The sequence below is a fragment of the Cavia porcellus genome, unplaced genomic scaffold (assembly GCF_034190915.1).
Source record: "Cavia porcellus strain 051 isolate PalLab524CR breed Dunkin Hartley unplaced genomic scaffold, mCavPor4.1 scaffold_5, whole genome shotgun sequence".
NCBI classification, from domain to species: domain Eukaryota; kingdom Metazoa; phylum Chordata; class Mammalia; order Rodentia; family Caviidae; genus Cavia; species Cavia porcellus.
Window position 1 is genome coordinate 31,524,073 of NW_026947488.1, and position 20,964 is coordinate 31,545,036.

Genomic DNA, 20,964 nt, shown 5'->3' on the forward strand with positions numbered 1-20,964 from the left:
TGACTTCTTGGCTCCAGTGTAGAACCCTCAACCTACCCGCACAGCTCCTTCACCCCCATTCTAGACTTTCCAGCTTCCACTGCTGATGTTTGGGCTTTCCCAGCACGGATCCATAAAACAGACTGGTGTGAGTCCTCTTTGTGGGCTCTAGGCCTCCAGTTGGACTTGTGCGAGGCACTGTTATGGGCTCTAGGTTTTCATCTGGACTCATATGGGACATTGCTGTGGGCCCTTGGCTGAATATTCTGTCTTTAGTGTTGTGTACATATTTCTGGAACTTTTTTTGTTTAACTCTGGGTGACCACCATAGAATAATATAAATTCTGTGTCCTGATTCTAACTGTTCTTACTACTGACTACAAGAAGTCATAACAATTTAATCACATCAGCAGTATTTAGTGTGCTTTCCATGTGCCAGGTATAGTGAATGCTTCACATGCACCCCTGCATTTGAGCCTCATAACTACTTCAATATGGAAGACACTAATGTTATTTCCGGTTTACAGATTTAGAACAGTAAGGGAAACAAGCTCACCCAAAAGATTAGTGAGACAACTGGAAATTTGCATCTGTGCTGCCAGATTCCCAAGACTATGAACCTCACCTCTATTTGTATACTCTTGTTGATGTTCACAGGGGACTTTTCTGCTTGATGTTTGATAATAGTGTGTGATTTAAACATGCACCTGCCACCGCGCCTTTGTACTTGCTGTTCCTTGTGCATATTAAGTTCTTCCTGTGGTCTTCAGGGCTCTCTCCCTCACTTGCTTCATGTCTCAGCCTAAATGTCACTTAATGAGTCTTTTTCTGAACATTTTCAATAAAACAGCATCACTTTCCTTTTGCTCCCGCACCCTCTATCCTTCTCAACCTTACTTGATAATTATGTGACACATTACATCTATGTTTACTTGTTCATTGTCTGTCCCCAGTAGAAGGTAAGTTTTGAGTGCAGATTTTTTCTATCTTATTCTCAGCACACTGATTAGTACTTGGCATAGAGTTTGCCCTTAAGCAGTTTACAGGACTGAGTGAAAAGGGCTATAATGGGAGAAAGTTAGGTTACTCAGATTCCAGTGGGATAGACTAACAACCATCAAGAAAATAAACACAGGCAATGTACCTACACACTTTTTAGGCATCATTAAGTACTAGGAAGAAAACTCAAGTGGAATGGGGAAATGAGAGTGAAGGAGGTGCCATCACAGATGGAATGGTCACAGAAAGCCTCACAAAGGAAAGTTAAGCACAAACTCAAGTGAATGAGGGAGTTTGGAGTGGTCAAGACACAGAGGGTGCTGGAGTGGAGCCACCCTAATAGGTGATGGGAGATGAGGTCAGAGGGGTGACAGGGGTTGAAGTCAGGCGGTTGTTCACCTGCAGTTATTCTGGAGGCCCCATTTGGTATTTCCCTGCTGGGTTAGCCTCTGGAGGATGCTGTAAAAAATTGCTATAATGTGAGTAGTCTATAACATCAGAACTTTATTTTCTCACTGTCTTTGAGGCCAGAAATATGAACTCAAGTTGTAAGCAGGGTCTGCTGTCTCCAGAGTGTCTTGGGAGAAGGCTTCCTTCCTTTCTTTTATGATCTGATGCTGCTGGCATCCTTTAATTTGTGGCTACATCACCCCAGTCTCTGCTTTTATAGTTCTGTTGTTCTCTGCTCTCCTGGATGCTCCGTCTCTCTTTTTTTCTCTCTGTATCTCTCTGTCTTTTTTGGTCTCTCTCTCTCTCTCTCTCTCTCTCTCTCTCTCTCTCTCTGTTGGTGTTTTGGTTGCTTTTCTTTCCTTGCTGAGACAAAATACTTGATTGCCAAAATGTATGAAGGAAAAGTTTATTTAGCTCACAGCTTTTGGAAGTTTCAGTACATACTCAGCTGGCTCCACAGCAGGGTGGCATGGCTAAGGGGCTGCTGTTCATGGTGGCCATAACCAACAAGAGTGAAAAGAGCAAAAAAAAAGGCAAAGCATGCCTCCTTCCTTCCCTGATATTGTATGCTAGCTCCCCACTCCTGGGTGGCTGTAGCACTCACACTGTCAGTCCCAGTGATAGACAACAAACCAATCACCAACACTAGAGTCAGATGCCTCCATGACTGCATGAAGCTTGAGGGGGCCATCCAAACATAAATAATAGTCAGTCAGTCCGTCTCTCTTTTTCTCTGCTCTTTGTTTACTAAAATAAATCAAGGAGTACTGCATCTCCATACTTACGTTGAATTCAGGACCCAACTGGGTAATCCAGGAATTTAATCCAGCTGCAAAATTGCCTCCCTTAATCACGGACATGTAAATCACAGGTTCTAGAGATTAGAATATGGACATGTCCAGGAGGGGGCAGTATGTAATAAGCCTATATACCTATCCTCCTTAATGTCTGATAATACAATGACTTATTCAATTTCGAGACTCAGTTAATATCCTCTCCAGCTTACTTAGTTCAAGCTGTTTTACTGATGTTATAAAGAAGAACATCACACTCAGCATTTGTCATCCATTTCCCCCTGGAGTACGTACTAATGAATGTTTACATGGAAAGAGAAAAGGAAATTCTCAGATATGTAATACCTACACTGTACACAGTACTGATTAATTCTTCAGTAACTGTGAAACTGAATCTGTGCAAAGAAGTCCACATTATTATCCCTGCCATTTTGTGAGGTGAGGCTACTGATGGATCACTGAGGTCACAGTTCCAGGCCAGGAGTCTCTAATTCCAGGGCTCCCACACTTTCACTTCTGTTTGAGATTCTATTTTTTTATTTTAAAGATAGTAAAAATCCAACAAAACAAAGGCAATCAAAACAGAGCAGCAAAATTGGTATAGAACTTCAAAGCAGGATACTAGGAAAACAAAAATAGCTACCATAGTATATTTTGTTATCTTCACAATAGTTGTCCATTTCATCAGGTATAGCAAAATCAAACCAAAACCAGTGAAACCAATCAAAATAGAATATTGAATAAAGCAAAACAATTAAAACAAAGCAAAATAGAGAAATATTGGATTTCAAAGACAAGACAGAAGGAAATCCCCCATATTTGCTATATTGCATACTGTCATCCTTCTAATAGATGCTCAGACCGCTGGCCCCAGTTCTGCAAAATCAACCACACAATACAAGTATTTAGTTGCTTTATGTGCCTTGGTTGCTATGAACTCAGTCTGTCCTCCGAACCTAATGGGTTGTTTATGATGAGGGGTGGGGGAGAAGGTTGATTCTCAGCCAGTGCACTGGTAGGCTCACAGGAGGTACTGACTTTTCTCTTCCTGGGACCCATGCAGCTTGCACAGCTTACCAGGAAGGCTGGATAGTTGGCTTCTTGTTGGATGCTCCAATCCCATCATGGCTGATTCTCGGGAGGTACTGACTTCTCAGAAGCTGTACAGCTTCCATTTGGGTTTCTATAATACTTTAAGCAAGATAAGACTTGTTAGGGGCATCCTGTGTGATAAAGAATGTTCGACAGCATCTTTGGTGCCTACATACTAGATGGCAGTAACAGCATGCAAATTGTAGTAACAGAAATATCTCCAGACATTGCTGAAATCCAGTGGGAGGGGTGGTGGTGGTAGTGATAGAGACAAATCAAGAAGGTGAGACTTCATTCTCAGTGGGAGAAATGGTGGGAATTAAGCCCAGGTATTCAACCTACAGATAAGGGCCTGTCTTCATATTACAGTTGTGGAGATCCCTGGTTATCTATTGATTTCTACTCCAGGATTTTCTAGTGAAAGATTTCAGCTGCACATATTGATGCCACATTAAAAACTGTGTTTCTTAAGCTTCCACATAAGAGAGGTGGATAAATTCCTAACTGTGCCTTGTTTGCTTTTGTTTTGTTTGTTTAAGATATAATCTGCTATATATTCTAGGCTGGACTTGAGCTCACTATGTAGACCAGATTGGTCTTGAATTTGCAGTGATCCTCCTGCTTCAGTCTCTGATATGTTGGGATTATTGGGATGTATCACTATATTCAGCACCTGTCTGTTTTTTTTTATGTCCTTTTGAGACAGGGTCTCACTATGTGATTTAGGCTCACCTTAGGTTCACTTTGTATCCCAGGCTGGTCTTGAATTTGCAATGTTTCTCCTGCTTCAGCCTCTTGAGTGCTGGGATTACAGGAGTGTACTGCCACCCTTCCTGGCTCTGTCTGTTTTTATTTATTTATTTTTTTGGGACATGGTCTTGTTTGGTAGTACTATGCAGTACAGTATAGTGTAGTGTAGACCTCACTAGCTGAGGCTGGCCTTGAACTTCAAGTGATCTCCCTGACTCAGCCTTTGGAGTGCTGGGATTACAGGCATAAACCACCACACCTGGCTACTGTCTGTGCTTTTAAAGGTGGAGCATCTCTCCTTGCCCTGCTTCTTTCTCATTCTGGCTCCTGGTTGTTGGATATTTCAAAAGAAATCAACTTTTTTCTTGTTTAAATCGCTTTTTGTTTTTTAAGGCCTTGTTATTGTTGCTAAACCTGCATTCTGTTACACTGACTCTAGCTAGCCATGGGGAGAAGGAAAGAAGGAAGGAACAGGAAGAAAGGGACATAAATGGAAGGGCACTGGTGGTCTGGCTAGATGAATTGTCATGCCCAGAGAAACCTGGGAAGAAGAAGACTTTGAGTTGAGTCTGGAACATAAAGAAAGTATGGAAAGGCACAGAAAGAAGGAGGCATCCAGAAAGGCCTGCAGCAGGGACAAGGCTCTGAAGGACAAGGAGGGCTTGATCAGGCTGAGAAGAGACATCAGTGAGTGAGCCAGTGTCAAGTGAAAAATTTTACCAAGTGACTTCATCAAAGTGCAAGGGATCCGTATGTTTGTCTCAAAGTCTTGGGGGGGGGGCACTTAAGGGCTGCGATTAGAAGCAGAGAAATGGCTGAAGATCCTGGCTTGTCTCCAACCCAGAAGACTGACTAATAGGTTTAGCCTTCACTCTTGCCTCTTGCCCATTCTAAACTGTGTGCAGCTCTGCTGAGCCTGAGGTCTTGAAGTCTTATCCAGGACATCCCTGGAAGGCTGCCAGATCTAGTAGGAGGGCAGCCAAGGTCACTGTCTTCAGCCCCAGGACCACAGGTCTCAACACAAACAGGAGACCTGGGGACCCAGGGCACAGCTTAGGCAGGACTCCTGGTGAGCACTCACAGTGTGCACCCCAGGGACATTCCTGGATGAGTCTGGGCCCAGCTGCTGTATAGCCCCTGGACTGTTGTCATTCCTATAATGGGAGAGGTAAGAGGTCACCCTTCCCTTCTGCCCTGGGCTAGAAGTCTTACCCTTTACTCTCCTTTTACCCATCTGTGTCATTTCAGTAGCACCTCTAACCTGTGCTAGTGAGAGAAAACTGGCCATTTGTTGGATGCTCAGCTCCTCTGCCTCAGAACCTGAAGCAAAGACTTGCTAATGGGCTGCAGTTCATTGGTGAATTCTGTCTCTAGAGAAGTAGGTTTTGCTGTAATAGAGAAAAGCTTTCTCACATTTCCCTTATGTTTCTGTCCTGTCAATTGCCGCTTTCTGAGCCCCTCTTAAGAGCTAGAGTTGCTGAGAGAAGCCTGATAGTTTCTGCCTGGTGGGGACTGGAAGTCAAGTCTTGCAACTGTACAGAAGTAGTCAGACCTTCTGCCTGAGCATCTCTGGGGTACAGACAAAGTCCAACTCATCACTGTGTTTCCAGTGCTTACCACATTCAGGAAAATCAAAGGGTATGAAAGAGGTGTTTCTCAAAATCTTGAATGTTTGGTGGAAAACAGAATGGGGAGAAGTTACCTCTACCTCAGAGGAGGAAAACATTTCACAAAGGAGGAGCCATTTGTGTTGGGCCTTGAAGATGATTAGGAGATCTCCAGAAAAAAAGGAAAAAGCATTATAGATAGAAGAAACAGATTAAGCAAAACCATGGAAACTAGGAAGAACTTGCTTGTTTGGGATGTGGTCAGAATTCTTTATGGACCATCTACCCTTGAAACTTCCTAAGCAAACTGTCTCACCTTTCACCCTCAGCTTGATGCCCTGTGCAGACAAATATTGAATGTTGGATTTCTTATGAAATTTCACATTTTAGTAGGTGCCTGTATCCTCAGTGGAGACATCATGCAGAAGAATATTAAAGTCATTGTTGAAGGCCCACACTACTGTTACATTGGGCTGGGAGATGACTTCAAAGTTTTAAAGGCCTCTTGGCTCAGATCAGTCCCCTGGAACCCTCTGATGAGGCCAGGGGGACTGCACAATTTAAGAGGGCAGTGTCTCCAAAAGTCACCAGCACTAGCTCCTGAGGCTGGATAATCCTGAGCTCTAGCCTGAGGTCTCCAACTCCTGAAGCCAAATAGAATGTCCATGAGGGATTATCTTCCTACCATAGCCTTCTCATTTCCTTCCTCATATGTATCCTCCCCTTCCCTTTTCAGGATTTCTTCATTCATCCATTGCCTTACACTTTTTTTCATTACTCACTGGTTGATTAATTTGATAAAGAAGTTCTGAGAACCTATGTAGCAGTGCTGGCAAAGCAGAGCTCAGCAAGTCTCCCAACTATGCAGTCTTGAAGTCATTCTCAGCATGGTGATGGAGTCATCTGAGCCTAGAAACCCATAGGCTTCAGGACCATAACACCTTGGAAGAAGGCAAGGACACCTTCCAGAAATGCAGTAAACAAGTTAAAATGAACCAACCTCTGATACACTCCATTTTGGAACTTTACTGGTGGTTTCACAAGCATCCATTCTTCTCTTGAATCACCCAAAGGAGTCATGAAGTACAATTTTGTTGTCTGCCTTGTGGTTAAGTACATAGAGCCAAAGGGACTGATATAAAAGGACATAATTTATTGAATAACTGACCCAGGATTTGGATAACCAAGTCATCACGTTTGGATTTCTAGACACCAGAATAAATTACTTGAGATGTAAGGTAGATTACATGATCAGCCCCAGGCCTTCACTGCCTTAAGGTAGTATGGCATATCCGTATTCTTGCTGTGGCCTCCTTATCGTGCATTTGGAGCTGAGCCATGTGACTTGCTATAGCTGATGGGCAGATAAGATAGAAGCCTTCTGTGTTTCTGCTGTCTTCTTGAGAAGACCATACTCAGGTTGCTGCTACCTCTGCAGCCTGGGCCATGGCATGAGAAAGGGAGGCAGAACTACCCCAGCTGCCCATGAATGTGCAAAGGAGATTGAAATTCTTATATATGCTACTGTGATTTTGTGTGATGTGGCATATATTGTGTGTAAAGGTGAGGAAAGAAAGGAGACCAGAGCTAACAAGTGGGCCACAGGGCCTCATGCACGCCCTTCACAAGCACAGAAGTGCTCTTATCCAGCTTATCTTCTGAGGACTTATGCAAGCATTAGTAGGTTTCAGCATGCTCCTTGGTGACACTGTGGATATAGATGGAATAATCACAATGTAGGGGCTCCAATGTCCTCTGGATTATGAGCATCATCCCAGGGAAAATGCCTTGTTTGTAATACAAATTTCCTGTTGGTCTGACTGTTTGCCTTGGTCCATTTTATCATATCATAATGCAAGAGCTGCCCACTGTACACCTCAGTAAGAGAATGTCACCTTCTCCCACCAGCATTGGGCCCTTGGCTGTAGCATCTCCTGGTACTCACTCCCATTGCTCTGCTCAGAGGCTCCTGCAGCAAAGGAAGGGGAGGGCAGATCTTTCATTAGGCAAAAGGTATTTGGAGCCTTGAAAAGTAAGCTTCAATCTAATCATTATGTAGCCAAGAGCAATTACTCAGGACTAGAGAAAGTTGTGGTTGGAGAGAAAAGAGAAAGGGGATAAAGTGACTGGCCATATAAAGAGCACAGAGCTATTTAATGGAAAATTTATGAAGAATCAAGAGAATTTAGATTGATCATCCTGTTCTGGGCACTTCATGCTCTATCTCACTTATTCCTAAAATGCTGTTTGGCAGCATTATCTTATTTTGCAACATGGGAAAGTGAACAGCAAAAAGAGTTAGGCAGGCTACTCTATACATTTTTTTAGGGATTAAATTGTGTCTTCTTCAGATGTGTAAGTCCAAGTCCTATGATCCAATTTTTTAGAATGTCACTGTATTAGAAATAGGGTCTTTAAGGAATCATGAAGGTAGACTCTGATACAACATAAGTATCCTTTTAAAAAGAAGAAATTTGGATGAATATACAGAGTGAAGACCCTTTGAAGACACAGAGAGAGAGAGTTGGCCATCTACAGGCAAAGGAGACTGAGGAAGAAACCAACACTGAGAAAAGCTTAGTCATGGATTTTTAGTCTTAAGAGTTGTAAGAAAATACATTTTTATTGCTGAAGATACCTAGTCTGCTGTACGTTGCAGTGGCTAACTAGCAGACTAATACATCACTCAGTAAGACGGTGATAGAACCTTTATTCTAGTCCTCAATACCTGTTCCAAAGGCCCCTGATTTTCATCCTCAAATTTCACCTCTCAGAGACATAGTTTGTGTGGGGTCATGGTTGGTGTAATACTCTCTTTGCCTTTTTTGAAACCATAGTTGCTGATGGGGTGTTGTAGAAAGGGTCTATGTTGAGGTCAGGGTGAACTGTTGAGTTTGACCTCAGAGTGAGTACCGAGAAGAGGACTGAAGTCTTTTGTGGAAGTTCTTCTACATCTGACTGATAAATTTCATCACATTTGCTTCTCTCAAGGACCCAATGTTGCTTGAGTAGCAATAGGGCCAAGCAATCATGGACCAAAACTTCTGAATTTTTTAGCCAAAGCAAACATTTCCTACTTTTAAGTTGTTTATGTCAGTTATTTTGTCACAGTAATGTAAAGCTGGCTAAGATATATGTACTAGCAACAAATAATTGGAATTTTAAATGTAAAGCATTAATTTCCCTAATACAATAAAAATTAGGAACTACCCCATGATAAATTTGACTAAGGATCTGTAAATTGAAAAGTCACAAAATACTGCTGAAAGGAAAGAAAAATCACTTAATAAATGTCAAAACTTATCAATACTATTCATATTTTAGAAGATTCAATATTGATAAGATGCCAGTTCTTCTTAAATAGATGTATAGATTCAATACAATCCCTATTCACATGGTCCTAGCTTTGGTTTAGAAATTGAATCTAAGTTTCTTAGGGTAACTAAAACAAATTGAAAAAGAACAGCATTGACAAACTAACACTACCTGGACTTAATACTTATTATAATGATATAACAGTTGTGACAGTATGGAATTTATATAAAGACAGGTAAACATATCAGTGGAACTGAATATAGAGTCCTAAAATAGTCTACATATATGGACAACTGACTTTTGATGAAGATGTAGACAATCAGCAGGGAAACGAATCTTTTCAACAATGATCCTAGAATAATTAGAAGTTCACATACAAACAAATGAACCTTAATTTATATTTCAAACCATATATAAAAATTAATTCAAAATGTTTTTTAAATTAAGGATAAAAAGAAAAAACAGACAAAGTACAAGTTATACAGAATTTCAGAAAAACTTAACAGTAGGAAGTCACTAGTTAATAGATTACATATTGTCACCTTAGACATAGTTATTCAAATTACAAAATTAAAGAATATAAAGTGAACATTCAAACCGTGAGACTGCAAACAGTTCTGTTCAATGATCCAACAAAACTCAGTAATATGGTTATCTATCTTATACACTTCAATATACATGCAGTTATATCCTTTAGAGCACTTTCTTTTCCTCTCTTTTGTACAATAACAATTACACATTTTGGGTTTTATTACTCCCACAGTTCTTATTACTTTTTTTGAAGGGAATAAAACCAAATGTGACATAACAAAACAGAGTTAGTCAAATCAAAAGGATGGACATAATACATACTGTAAAAACAAAATACAAGGTGAACAACATTGGTTACCATAATGCCTCTTGCTATCTTAAAAAGAATTGCCTATACCATCAGTTATAATAAAATTGAACAAAACAGTAAAGAACAAAACCAATAAAACCAAAACTTTGGAGATATTACAAGAATATCAAGAATACAAGAATTTCAAAAGAAGATAATAGTCAAGCCAGAATGGGTGTCATAAAGAATCTTATTGTCTTCACAGTTATTGCCTATACCTCTCGAACTTGGTAGTATCAAGCAAAACAGAATAGAGGAAAATCAGTCAAAACAAGATGGTGAGAGCAATACAGGGTTTCAAATCAAGTTAATAGGAAATCAAAAGCGGTTATATCCTGCTTTTTTATTTTTCCCTTAATTGAAAAGATAAAAATAAAAAAGTAAATAATAAAAAAGGAGATTGAGATAAAAGAGGACATAACAACAAAACAGCACAGGTCAAAACATAACCATTTAAGCAAAATAGTGTTTCACCACCAGATATCCCAATATAAAAGTAGTTACCGTAGTGCTCTTTCCTTGAAATCTTTGAGTAAAACTTCGTATACTGTAGCATCAAACATATCAAGACAATGTAAAACCATTCAAGAGAATGGTTTTTACAGGTATTACAGGGTACTTAGAACCAACTAACAGAAAATGAACAATGGTTTCTGTATAATCTCCTTGTCTATAAAAGTTTTTGTTTATATTATCACATATAATAAAATCCAATAAGATGCAACATGTTAAGACCGATGGAGACAGAAGAGCAAAAGCTTGGTGGGACTTCAAAACAAGATGATATTAAATCAGCACTAGCTATTATGATGTTTTGTTTTCTCCAAAATAGCTGTTCCTACCATCCAACCTTCTCTGCCTCATTTCTGTTGAGCTCTTTTTCTGTCATTAGTTGTCAGTTTGTCTTCTTCATTTCATTTTCTGCTCCATTCATTGTGGCCTCTCTGCCACTGTTTCTGGAATCTTGATATTTTTCTTTTTTTAGAATATCCTGCAGGATTCTCTGTAGAGTTGAATTGGTGGTTGCAAATTCCCCTAGTTCCTCTTTATCCTGGAAGCACCTTGTTTTTCCATCAATTTCTAGGGACAGTTGTGCAGGATATATCAATCTTGGCTGGAGGTTATTATCTTTCAAAGCTTGAATTATTTCCCCCACGCTCTTGGTGATTTGATGGTTTGTACCGAGAAGTCTGCTGTAATTCTGATGGGTGTTCCCTTGTAAGTGATTTGTTTCTTGTCTCTGATGGCTTTTAATATTCTGTTCTTATATTGGATTTCTGGAATTTTGATTATTATATGCCTGGGTGTTGTTCTGTTTGGGTTGTAGGTGGCTGGGGTCCTGTATGCCTCATACACCTGGGTATCTTTACCTTTTGCTAAATTAGGGAAATTCTCCTGGATTATTTCTGTGAATAGCCTTGGTAGTTCATTTGTTTGTGTCCCTACTTCTTCTTTTAGATTATTAATTCTTAAGTTATTGATCCTCTTATCATCCTCAAGCCTTTGTATTATTGCTGTTTGCTTTCTTGTTATTTTTAAGAAGTTTTTCATTTCATGCTCCCCCATTACAAATCTGTCCTCCAGTTCAGATAATCTATCTTTAGTTTCTTTGAAGCTGTTGTACCAGCTTTCAATAGAATTTTTAGTTTCCTGGTAATCTCTTTGAACCTGCTTCACGTATTCTATGTTTTCTCTATTTTCTCCATCAAACAATTCTCCCCTTTTTTTCTGTTCTTCCATTCCACTATCTGTTTTTTCTTGGTTGGTGCTTAGAATTTCTCTAGCTATTGTACTTAAATCTTGCTTTAGGTCATTAAATACTTCACTTTTGAACTCGTCTATGAGGTTCTGGAGATATCGCTTTTGTCTATTGGTGCTATGTCTGATATTGCATGTTTTCTGTCCTCATTCTCCTTTACATTTACCTTTCCTGGGTCAATGTTCTCAGGATTGGGGGCTGAGGACCCTTTCTTGTTGCTCTCTCTTCCCATACTTTTTGTTCCTTCCATACAAGCATATATAGGAGGCTGTTTCTTTCTTTGTCGGTTACAGTTTGTTTAATTGCACCTGCGAGGTGTTCCTGCCCACTGCAGTGTACTAGGGAGACACAGACCTGGGCAGCTTCTGCTGGGCCCGCCCCTCCAGGTCAGTCAACCTACTGAAGACTTCACTGCTAGGGTGCACCGCCAGGTGCTGGGACCTGGTTTGGGCTAGCCTACTGGGTCTTAGTCTGCGGTGTCACCCAGGCCAAGCGCTCCCCACCAATCCTGCTTAAGAGGGCAATATGCAACTAAAGTCACTGCAGCATCCTATTCTGGCTAGTCTTCCTGGTCCCAGAATGTCCTCTGTTGGAGCCTCCTAGTCTATGGAAGGGTCCCCATTCCTCTCACTCACCATAGGTTGATGCAGGGCTCCCCGCCAGTTCCACTCTCAACTCCTTTTGCCAATCCCCACTCTCAGAGGTTTCACCTCTCTGTCCCTGCTGTGCCGATTCAGACGCAGCAGCAAATTCAAATCATGGCTTCCAGAGGTGCAGGTTCCAGCTTCAGTGCTGAGATTTTATCTGTTCCAGTTATAGCACCAGAATTGCATTTCCAGTTGTTTTCTCTCATCTTAGTTCATTCCTGGGTCAGCAGGGTATATCTCCCCTTGCTTAGGATTCCTCACACCGCACCATTGCTGGATTCTAAGCTGGCTAACTCAGAGAGCCTCCATAACTGCTGTTATCTATCCACCATGTTCTCCCGGAAGTCAATTCAAAATGTTTTATAGCATTAAACATAGAATGTAAAGTTACAGAATTTCCAGATAAAAATATATGAAGGAATATCTATAACTTTGTTTTTTTAAATTTTTTTTTTTATTTTAAAGAGGGTAGAATTAAACAGAACATAACAGATCATAAGGAAACAATTTTAAGAAACACAGATTTCAAAGCAAGACCTCTGGAGATCTTCACTGTCTATCATATCATCTCTTGTTTTCTTCCAAATAGTTGGCCACATCTTCCTACACAGTGAATACATACTAAACAACGTATGTAATCAGTATGTATCAGTATGTAATCAGAACAGGATGATAAAGGCATTTAGGTCTTCAAGACCTTACAATAGGGAAGTCAACAATGGCTGCCATAATGTCTCCCGTCCTCTTTGATATAGCTGTCCAGATCTTCACGCATGTTGAAATTAAACATAAGAGACTAGACTAATATCACTCTGCACAGTGAATAATAGTACTGCTAGATTTTATATCATAATGCTACAGAATTAGCACTGGATATCTTTGTGTCTCTTCTTCTTCAGAGTATCTGTTTATTACATCATGCGTTATATAATCTGTTCCTGTAAACAGTTTAGAAATTTTCCACATGTGTGAATCTCTACATGTATATCCATCCTTTCTGTGTTATAGGGAAAAATAGATCAAAACAAGACAACAAAACAAATTCCTAGAAAAACATGAAATGAAAAAGACATATCAAACCACAATATTATATGACCTACAGTAGTTACTATGCTTTCTTTTGTTATTTTCAATAGAATTATTTACATTATCAGACATAATATAATTGAACATAGCATTACATAGCAATAAAAACACAACATTGAAGACATTCTAGGACTTCAAAAGCAGTTAATAATCAAACCATAATGGGTATTCTTATTGCATCTTGTCATCTTGAGAGTAGTTGCCTCTACTCTTAGACTTGATACTATCAAGCATACAAAATTCAAATAAAATCAGTCAAGACAAAACAGGGGCTAACAAACCAGCTTCAAATAAGATCAGTCATAGTAAGACAATGTAAGTAGTACAGGGCTTCAGTTTAAGTTAATAGGAAATTAAGGATAGTTACTGTAGTATATCCTGCTATTTTGGGGATAGTTGTCTCTGCCCTCAAATCTAGTATGAGTAGACAGACCAGAACAAAATAAAATCAAACTAAACAGAGAGATAAGACTAATGTGGCTTTTAAATCCTGATACACTATTAACAATGTCTTTTGCCTTCCTGTTTTAGACAATTCCTTCCCTTTCCCTTTCTCAGGGTACTTTGTATATTTTGGGTCCCACTAGCTCCTTTAGCTTTTAGATTAGGGGGCCAACCTGTTATCTATCTTCATTCCAAGCTCTTCTTGATTTGGTAGTTTGTGTTGAGAAGTCTTTCGTGATTTTGATGGATTTTCTTTTATAGGTAATATGTTTCTTTTCTCTGACTGCTTTTAATATTCTGTTCTTGTGAATTTCTGGGATCTTGATTATTATATGTCTGGGTGTAGATCTGTTTTGGTTGTAGTTGACTGGGTTCTGTATGCCTCATTTATCTGGATATCCATTCCTTTTCCTATGCTTGGGAAGTTTTCTTTAATTGTTTCTGTGAAGCCTTTGTAATTCATTTGTGTTTACTCCTGCTTCTTCATTCATGTTTTTTATTCTTTTTTTTTTTTCTTGGTCTTTTTCATTTTTATCGGTACCGGGAATTGAACTCACATCTGCCTGCTTGCAAGGCAGGTACTTATGCCGCTGAGCTAAATCCCAAGCCCCCATGTTTTTTATTCTTAAGTTATAGATCCTCTTGTGGTCTTCTAGCTTTTGTATTATTACTTCCTAGTTCCTTGTTATTTTAAGAGGTTTTTTTTATGAGCACACATTGCAAATCCATCTTCAAATTTTGAAAGGTTAACTTTAGTTTCTGTCAAGGCATTTTTCCAGCTTTCAATGGAGTTTTTAATTTCCTGGTAATCTCTAGATTTTGTTTATATTCATCACCAAAGTTTTCTCTTCTTTTTCTGGGTTCCTCCATTCTTCCATCTTTGTTTTCTTGAGAGGGACTTAGCATTTCTTTTATTAATATTTTTATATCTTGGGATGGGGATTTAGTTCAGCGGCATAAGCACCTGCCTTGCAAGCAGGCAGTCGTGAGTTTGATCCCTGGTACCAATAAAAACGAAAAAGATTAAAAAAAATTTTTTATATCTTGCCTCACTTGGATTGGAATTTCAGTTTTAAGTTCGTCTGTCAGGTCACAAATGTGTTTCTTTATGTCCACTGATACTGTGGCTGACATTGCATGATTGCTGCCCTAGATCTCTTCTGTATTTACCTCTCCTGGACTTATTTTTCCAGGGTCAGTGGTTGGAGGCTTTTTCTTATTTCTTTCTCTTGTCATGCTTTTGGTTTCTTTCAAACAAATGTATATGGTGGAGGTCTCAGGCCCTTTCCATATTGCTTACAGTTTTTCTGAAGTGTGCTGGCTGAGGGCTTTCTGCCTTCTCCAGTTTACTGTTGATCTGAGGTGCACTCAGGGATGATATGGGCTGGCCCCTCTTCTCTGAACCAGTGAACCGGCAAGTGCCTTTAGCACGTTAGTCTGTGCTGTGTGGACATCACAGATTCGGGACAATTTCGTCCCTAGCTGTAGGGTCCTGACCAGGGACGTGACCCAGCCCAAGGAGGTCCCACCAGTCCTCTTTGGGCCAGGGGCGCCTGACTGATGCCACTGTGGTTCTGGTTTCAGGCCTATCCTGCCCAACTCTAATAGGTCCTCCAGCCAGCCACACCTACGGCGGGACCCAATTTCCAGCATTCACAGCGAATTAATGCAGCTCTCCATCTTGGCTCCACTCTATGCTGCGCCGCATCCTCCCGCCAAGGGCCCTGGACTCAGCAACTCCTGATTTTGAAGGCCGTGGCTTCAGTGAGACCATGAATTGTCCAACTCCATGGCACGCCCAGCACAGAGCGGGACCAGTTTTTCCTTCTTTCTTTCTTTTTCCTCAGTTTCTTCCTGGGTCATGAGAATCCCTCTCCTTTCATCTGGCCTTCTCCATGTTGTTAAATTCTAGGGTCTGAGTTTTTTTCTCAGAGAGGCTCTCTACCCTGCTCATATCAAGCCACCATCTTCAAAACTCCCTCCAGAATATCTGTAACTTTGATTCAGGCAAAAATTCCTTGACTATAACACCAAAACCATGATCCATAAAATAAAAGGTCAATGAACTAGCTTCATAAAAGTTAAGAATACTTGCTGTTTAAGATACCTGAAGGAGAAGATCAAATTATCATTGTGTACAGGACATAATCCCTCTGTACAGTACAGAAAAGCCTAAGGACTTCACAAACAACTCTTACTGCTGTTAAACAAATTCAGTGAATTTTCTGAATGCAAAATCAACATACAAAAAATAGCATTTTAATACATCAGTAAAAATCTTGCTGAAAAAATAAAACTTTATCCTCAATAACTACAAAAATTAAAATATCTAAGAAGAAATTTAACCAAGGAAGTGAAAGATCTCTACAGTAAAAATTATAAAACACTGATGAAAATAGGAAAAGGACACTAAAACATGTAAAGATATACCATATTCATAGATTGAAAAAACTAGGCTATTTTTAATATAATTTTGCCTAAATCAAACAGCCCACTGTAAATGTTAATTTTTAAATGTCAAACTTTGATGAACCATCTATTTGGGAAGAGATTACAATAAATTTAATTTTAAGTGGTGGGTAAAACCAGAAAATTCTGGGATATATTATTATTAAAGCATCATTAAGAAAAATTTATAAGGACTTTATTTTTGATCAGTTGAATGGATATCAGTGTCAATGTGTGGGAAATTTTTTCTTAAAACTTGTTCATGTGTTATTTTGATCCATTTTCTGTGGCATTTGATGCAATAAAACTTTGGAATTTGTCTTGAAAAAAATGTTCCTACTCAAAGTGACCTAGATTCAATGCATTTTCCATAAAAATGCCAATATTTTTCACAGAACAAATAGAAAAAACAATTCTAAAAATTCACATGAAAGTGTAGAAGACTCACTGTAGCCAAACTTTCCTGGAGAAAAAATTCCAAAACAGCAGTAGAGGGCACTATATCACCTCTTTTACTGACTTCAAAACTTCATGAATTTTTACCAACAAAAACAGCACAGTACTTGCATGGAAGAACAAATACATGAGCCAATGAGACAGAATAGAAAATGTCAGAATTTGGGGTTTTTTCCTCCTTTTGTTTCTGGTTTATTTTATTTTTAAAATCTATTTAAGAGGAAAAAATACAGAAAAGAAAAACAAAAGAGGCAAACTAACAATAACAACAACAAACCCAAAACAATAACAGTATGGGTTTTCAAAACAAGATGATAGGAATTTAACAATGGTTGTAATCTTGCATGTTGTTACTTTCAAAAGAGTTGCTTAGATTACCAGATATAGACATGTAAAATGGATCAAGTATGAGTATCATATGAGTATTAGTTCTTTTCCAAGAACTAATAGAATTAGTAATATAGTCATCTTAGCTATCTTATGAATATATATATATATATATATATACAAATTTATGACTTTCTTTTTCCCTTTGTTCTTTCCTCCTTTTTCCTATCTCAGTCATTTTGCCTCATTGAGTAGTTTCTTACACTTATGCAATATTTATTGTAGATTTTGAATCATATTTGCTCTTTCAGTTTGTTACACTAGGAAGACAATATGCTATTTACATACATGAGTTTGATTTATTTCACTTATGAGTATGGTCTCAAATCATGTTCGTTTACTTATAAAAGCCTCAATCTTTCCTTATAGCTGAGTAGTACTCCATTGTATAAAAATACCACATCTTTTTTATCCAGAGAATGTCAAAATTTGAGCATGGACTGATTTTTTTATAAAGGCAAAAGTAATGTATAGTGGAGATAGGATGGCCTGTTCTATAAATGGTGCTAGAGAAAGTAAAAATAGAACCTGATCGCTTCCTCTCAACATATACAAAAATAAAGTCAAAATGAATTAAAGATCTAAATGTAAGACTTGGAGCTATAAGTAAAACAAAGGGGAAATACTTCAAGATATTGGTGTAGGCAAACACTTTTTGACTAGAATTTAAAAATACAGTCAACAAAAAAATAAACAATGGGAATGTCAAACTAAAAAAGTTTTATATAGAAAAGAATAATCAACAGAATAGAGACAACATTAGAATGGGAGAAAATATTTGCAAAGTATTCATCCAAAAGAATTAATATTCAGAATATATAAAGAACTCAAAAATTCAACAAATCCCAAATAATTCAGTTAAAAATGAGCAAGTAATTTGAATGGTCATTTCTCAAAAGAAGATATAATGACCATCAAGTGGAAAAATGATTAATATTACTAATTGTTGGGTGCAGGCGCTCAACATACCATGCCCCACCCGGGACTAAGGACCACGCCAGCTTCCGCAATGCGCTACGTCCCTCTTTAAATTAGCCAACCCGTGCGCACTTCGTGCTCACTCCGTACTCTGTGGCAACTCCTGATTGGCCACAGCTGGATATAGTAGCCAGAGCCTGCGTCCCATTCCCGCCCTGCTTCCTCGTGGCAGCCTGTGATTGGTCACGGCCAAATATATAAACCAGAGCCCGCGTGAATAAAGCAGCAGTTAACTGTCGCCCACAAGAGCGTCTCCTGTTTCATTGGGGCTGTGCCGGTCACTAATCATTAGGGATATGCAAATTGAAATCACCATGAAATATCATCTTACACCATGAGAATGGTAATTATCAAAAACACAAAAATCAACAATTTCTGGTTATGATATGGACAAAGGAGAACCCTTATTTACTGTTGGTAGGAGTGGAAATTAGTACAAATTCTATGGAAAATACTGTGAAGTTTTTTCAGAAATCAACAAATGAAACTTCCATACGATCTAGTAATATTACTGCAGGGTACATACTGAGAAGAAATGAAATTTTTATGTTAAAGAGATACCTGCACTCCCATGTTTAATGACAGCACTATTCATACCAGCCAAGATACAGAATTAATCGAAATGTCCAATGGTGACTGAATAGATAAAGAAAACATGGTATAAATATACAATTATATATTATTCACCTATAAAAAGAATTAAATCTTGTGATTTGTGGCAACATAAATAAAATTTCAAGACATTACTCATGCACATTAGTTGAGTAAGTCAGGTTCAGAAAGATAAATACAGCATAGCCTCACACATGGAAGCTAAAAAATAATCAATCTTAGAGAAGAGAATTAGTCACGAATGAATGTGAAATGCAGCGGAGGAAGAAGGATGGTGAGAGGTTAGATAGTGAGTATCTGATATGGTTGTATCTTGTATCAACTTGAGAAGTTTAGAAGTGTAACTAAGAGACTCAGCAGGAAGCACGATCCTTATTTTGTAAATATCCTTATCCTGTGCAAAAGGAGGGCACAGAGATTTTGTGAGTGCTACATCTACCCTGGTGGGCATGGATGGCCTGCATACAATATAAGGGAGAAAAAGAGGCTTGATCTTTCCCCCTTTTGCTCTGGTAGTAGCCTTTTCTGGCTACTACATTGATGTGTTGCCCCACTGCCATATCATCCAACCTTGAAGCCAGTTGATTATGGACTGAAACCTCCACAAGAAGTGAGCTAAATATGCCTTTTCTTCCTTCATTTTGGGCTGTGATCCATGTGGCTCTTGAGGTTCTTTTGTTGAAGGACCATGAGAAGATGAAAAAATAGAGACAAAGCTGGGGTCAGGTGGAGCCTTCACCCTCCTGATGGGAGGAAAGGAACTGCCCCCTCACTGCAGGGGCATTTATTTATACATTTTAGCAACTTAATGTCTGTTGTCCTAGCAACCAACTGTTCAGATTGTGTTGGGGTAGGTATTCTCTGTGCTGAAGCAGCTTCCTCACACAGCTTGCCCAGGGCACTCTTTGTTCTTGGGATGGCCACATCCCAGCCCTGCATGTGGGGTCAATTTCCAACTTCAGCGGCACACAATAATTTTGAGCATTGGGTATTTTGTCTCAGCAATGAGGGAAAATTAACCAATACAGTTAGAAAGGAGAAGTTATTTCTGATGTTCTATAGTAGAAAAATTATAATCTACAGCAATATTTCAAGCTAACCAGACTTGATAAGTGTATGAGCAGGTGGAATACTAATTATCCTAATTTTATCATTACATATTATATACACATATCAAATTACTCTTACTGTATCTCATAAATATGTACAACCATTATATATTGATTAAAATAATAATAAAATGATGTTTGCTGAAGAATGAGAAGACAAGCCACATGGTAGGAGACAGTATTTCCAAAGAATAAATCTGATAAGAAGAATATATAAAAAAACTCAAAAATAAAGAAAAAATATAAAAAATGAAGTTGAACAAATATTTCAACAAAAGAAAGGCAAGTGACATGTGTTTACTATCTTTATATATTAGGGAAATAAAAAGCAAAATGACAGAAATTATATGACTAAAACTAAAAAGATTGACCAAAGCAGCGTTGGAAGAATATTGAGGAACTGTCATTTTTGGATGTTTCCGATGAAATTGTTCAGCTTTTTGAAATTGTTCAGAATTTGTCTTCTTTGGAAGACAATTGGGCTATGTGTTAAAAGATGAAACATACAGCTATCATATTTCTTTTCTTTCCTTTAGACAAAGTCTCACTGTGTAGTTCAGGGTGGCCTTGGACTCACTACATAGCCCAGGCTGCCCTTGAACTCATGGGATCCCCCTGCCTCACTCACCCCTGAGTCCTGGGCTTATAGGTATTTGCCACCACAAATGGCCTAGCTACCATATTTTCTAGCTATTTTACTGCTAGATATTTTCCCCAGGAGAAATGAAAGCATATGTCCAAAGACTTGTGCATGGATATTTGTAGATGCTTTATTTGTAGTAGCCCTGTGTTAACCACTTTCCTATCACTGTGACAAAACAGCTGATACCCACAAGTTAAAGGAGGAAAACATTATTTTGGATCAGAGTTTCAGTGGCTCCTGTTCACAGTTGGTTTGTTCCAAAGCCAAAACTGCACTTTGGAGGACAGTTGTTCATTGCAGGGTGGTGAGAACGCAGAGCAAAAAGAGTGAGAGGGAGAGAGGACCCAGGACAAGCATACATCTTTCCAGGTCGTATTCCCAGTGACAGGCCTCACATCCCCAACAGCACATTCAGCTATGAACTTCATAGGTGCATGAATCCACTGATGAGTACAGAGCTGTCATAATCTAATCACCTCTCAAAAGTCCCACTTGAATATATGAAATTTAGTGGGACATTTTAGATCTA

General features: G+C 38.9%; 1 protein-coding gene across 1 annotated transcript; it reads right to left on the reverse strand.

Annotated features, from left to right (window-relative positions):
* Positions 1–4,446: 4,446 nt before the first annotated feature.
* On the reverse strand, positions 4,447–7,510 carry Sirpb2 (signal regulatory protein beta 2; the record flags this gene model as incomplete). The annotated part of the gene is given in 6 exon segments (XM_063249470.1): positions 4,447–4,972; positions 4,975–5,190; positions 5,988–6,167; positions 6,170–6,226; positions 6,229–6,315; positions 7,291–7,510. Coding segments are annotated over 6 exon segments (807 nt in total), but the record flags the coding sequence as incomplete, so codon positions are not given.
* Between the last annotated feature and the right edge of the window lie 13,454 nt (positions 7,511–20,964).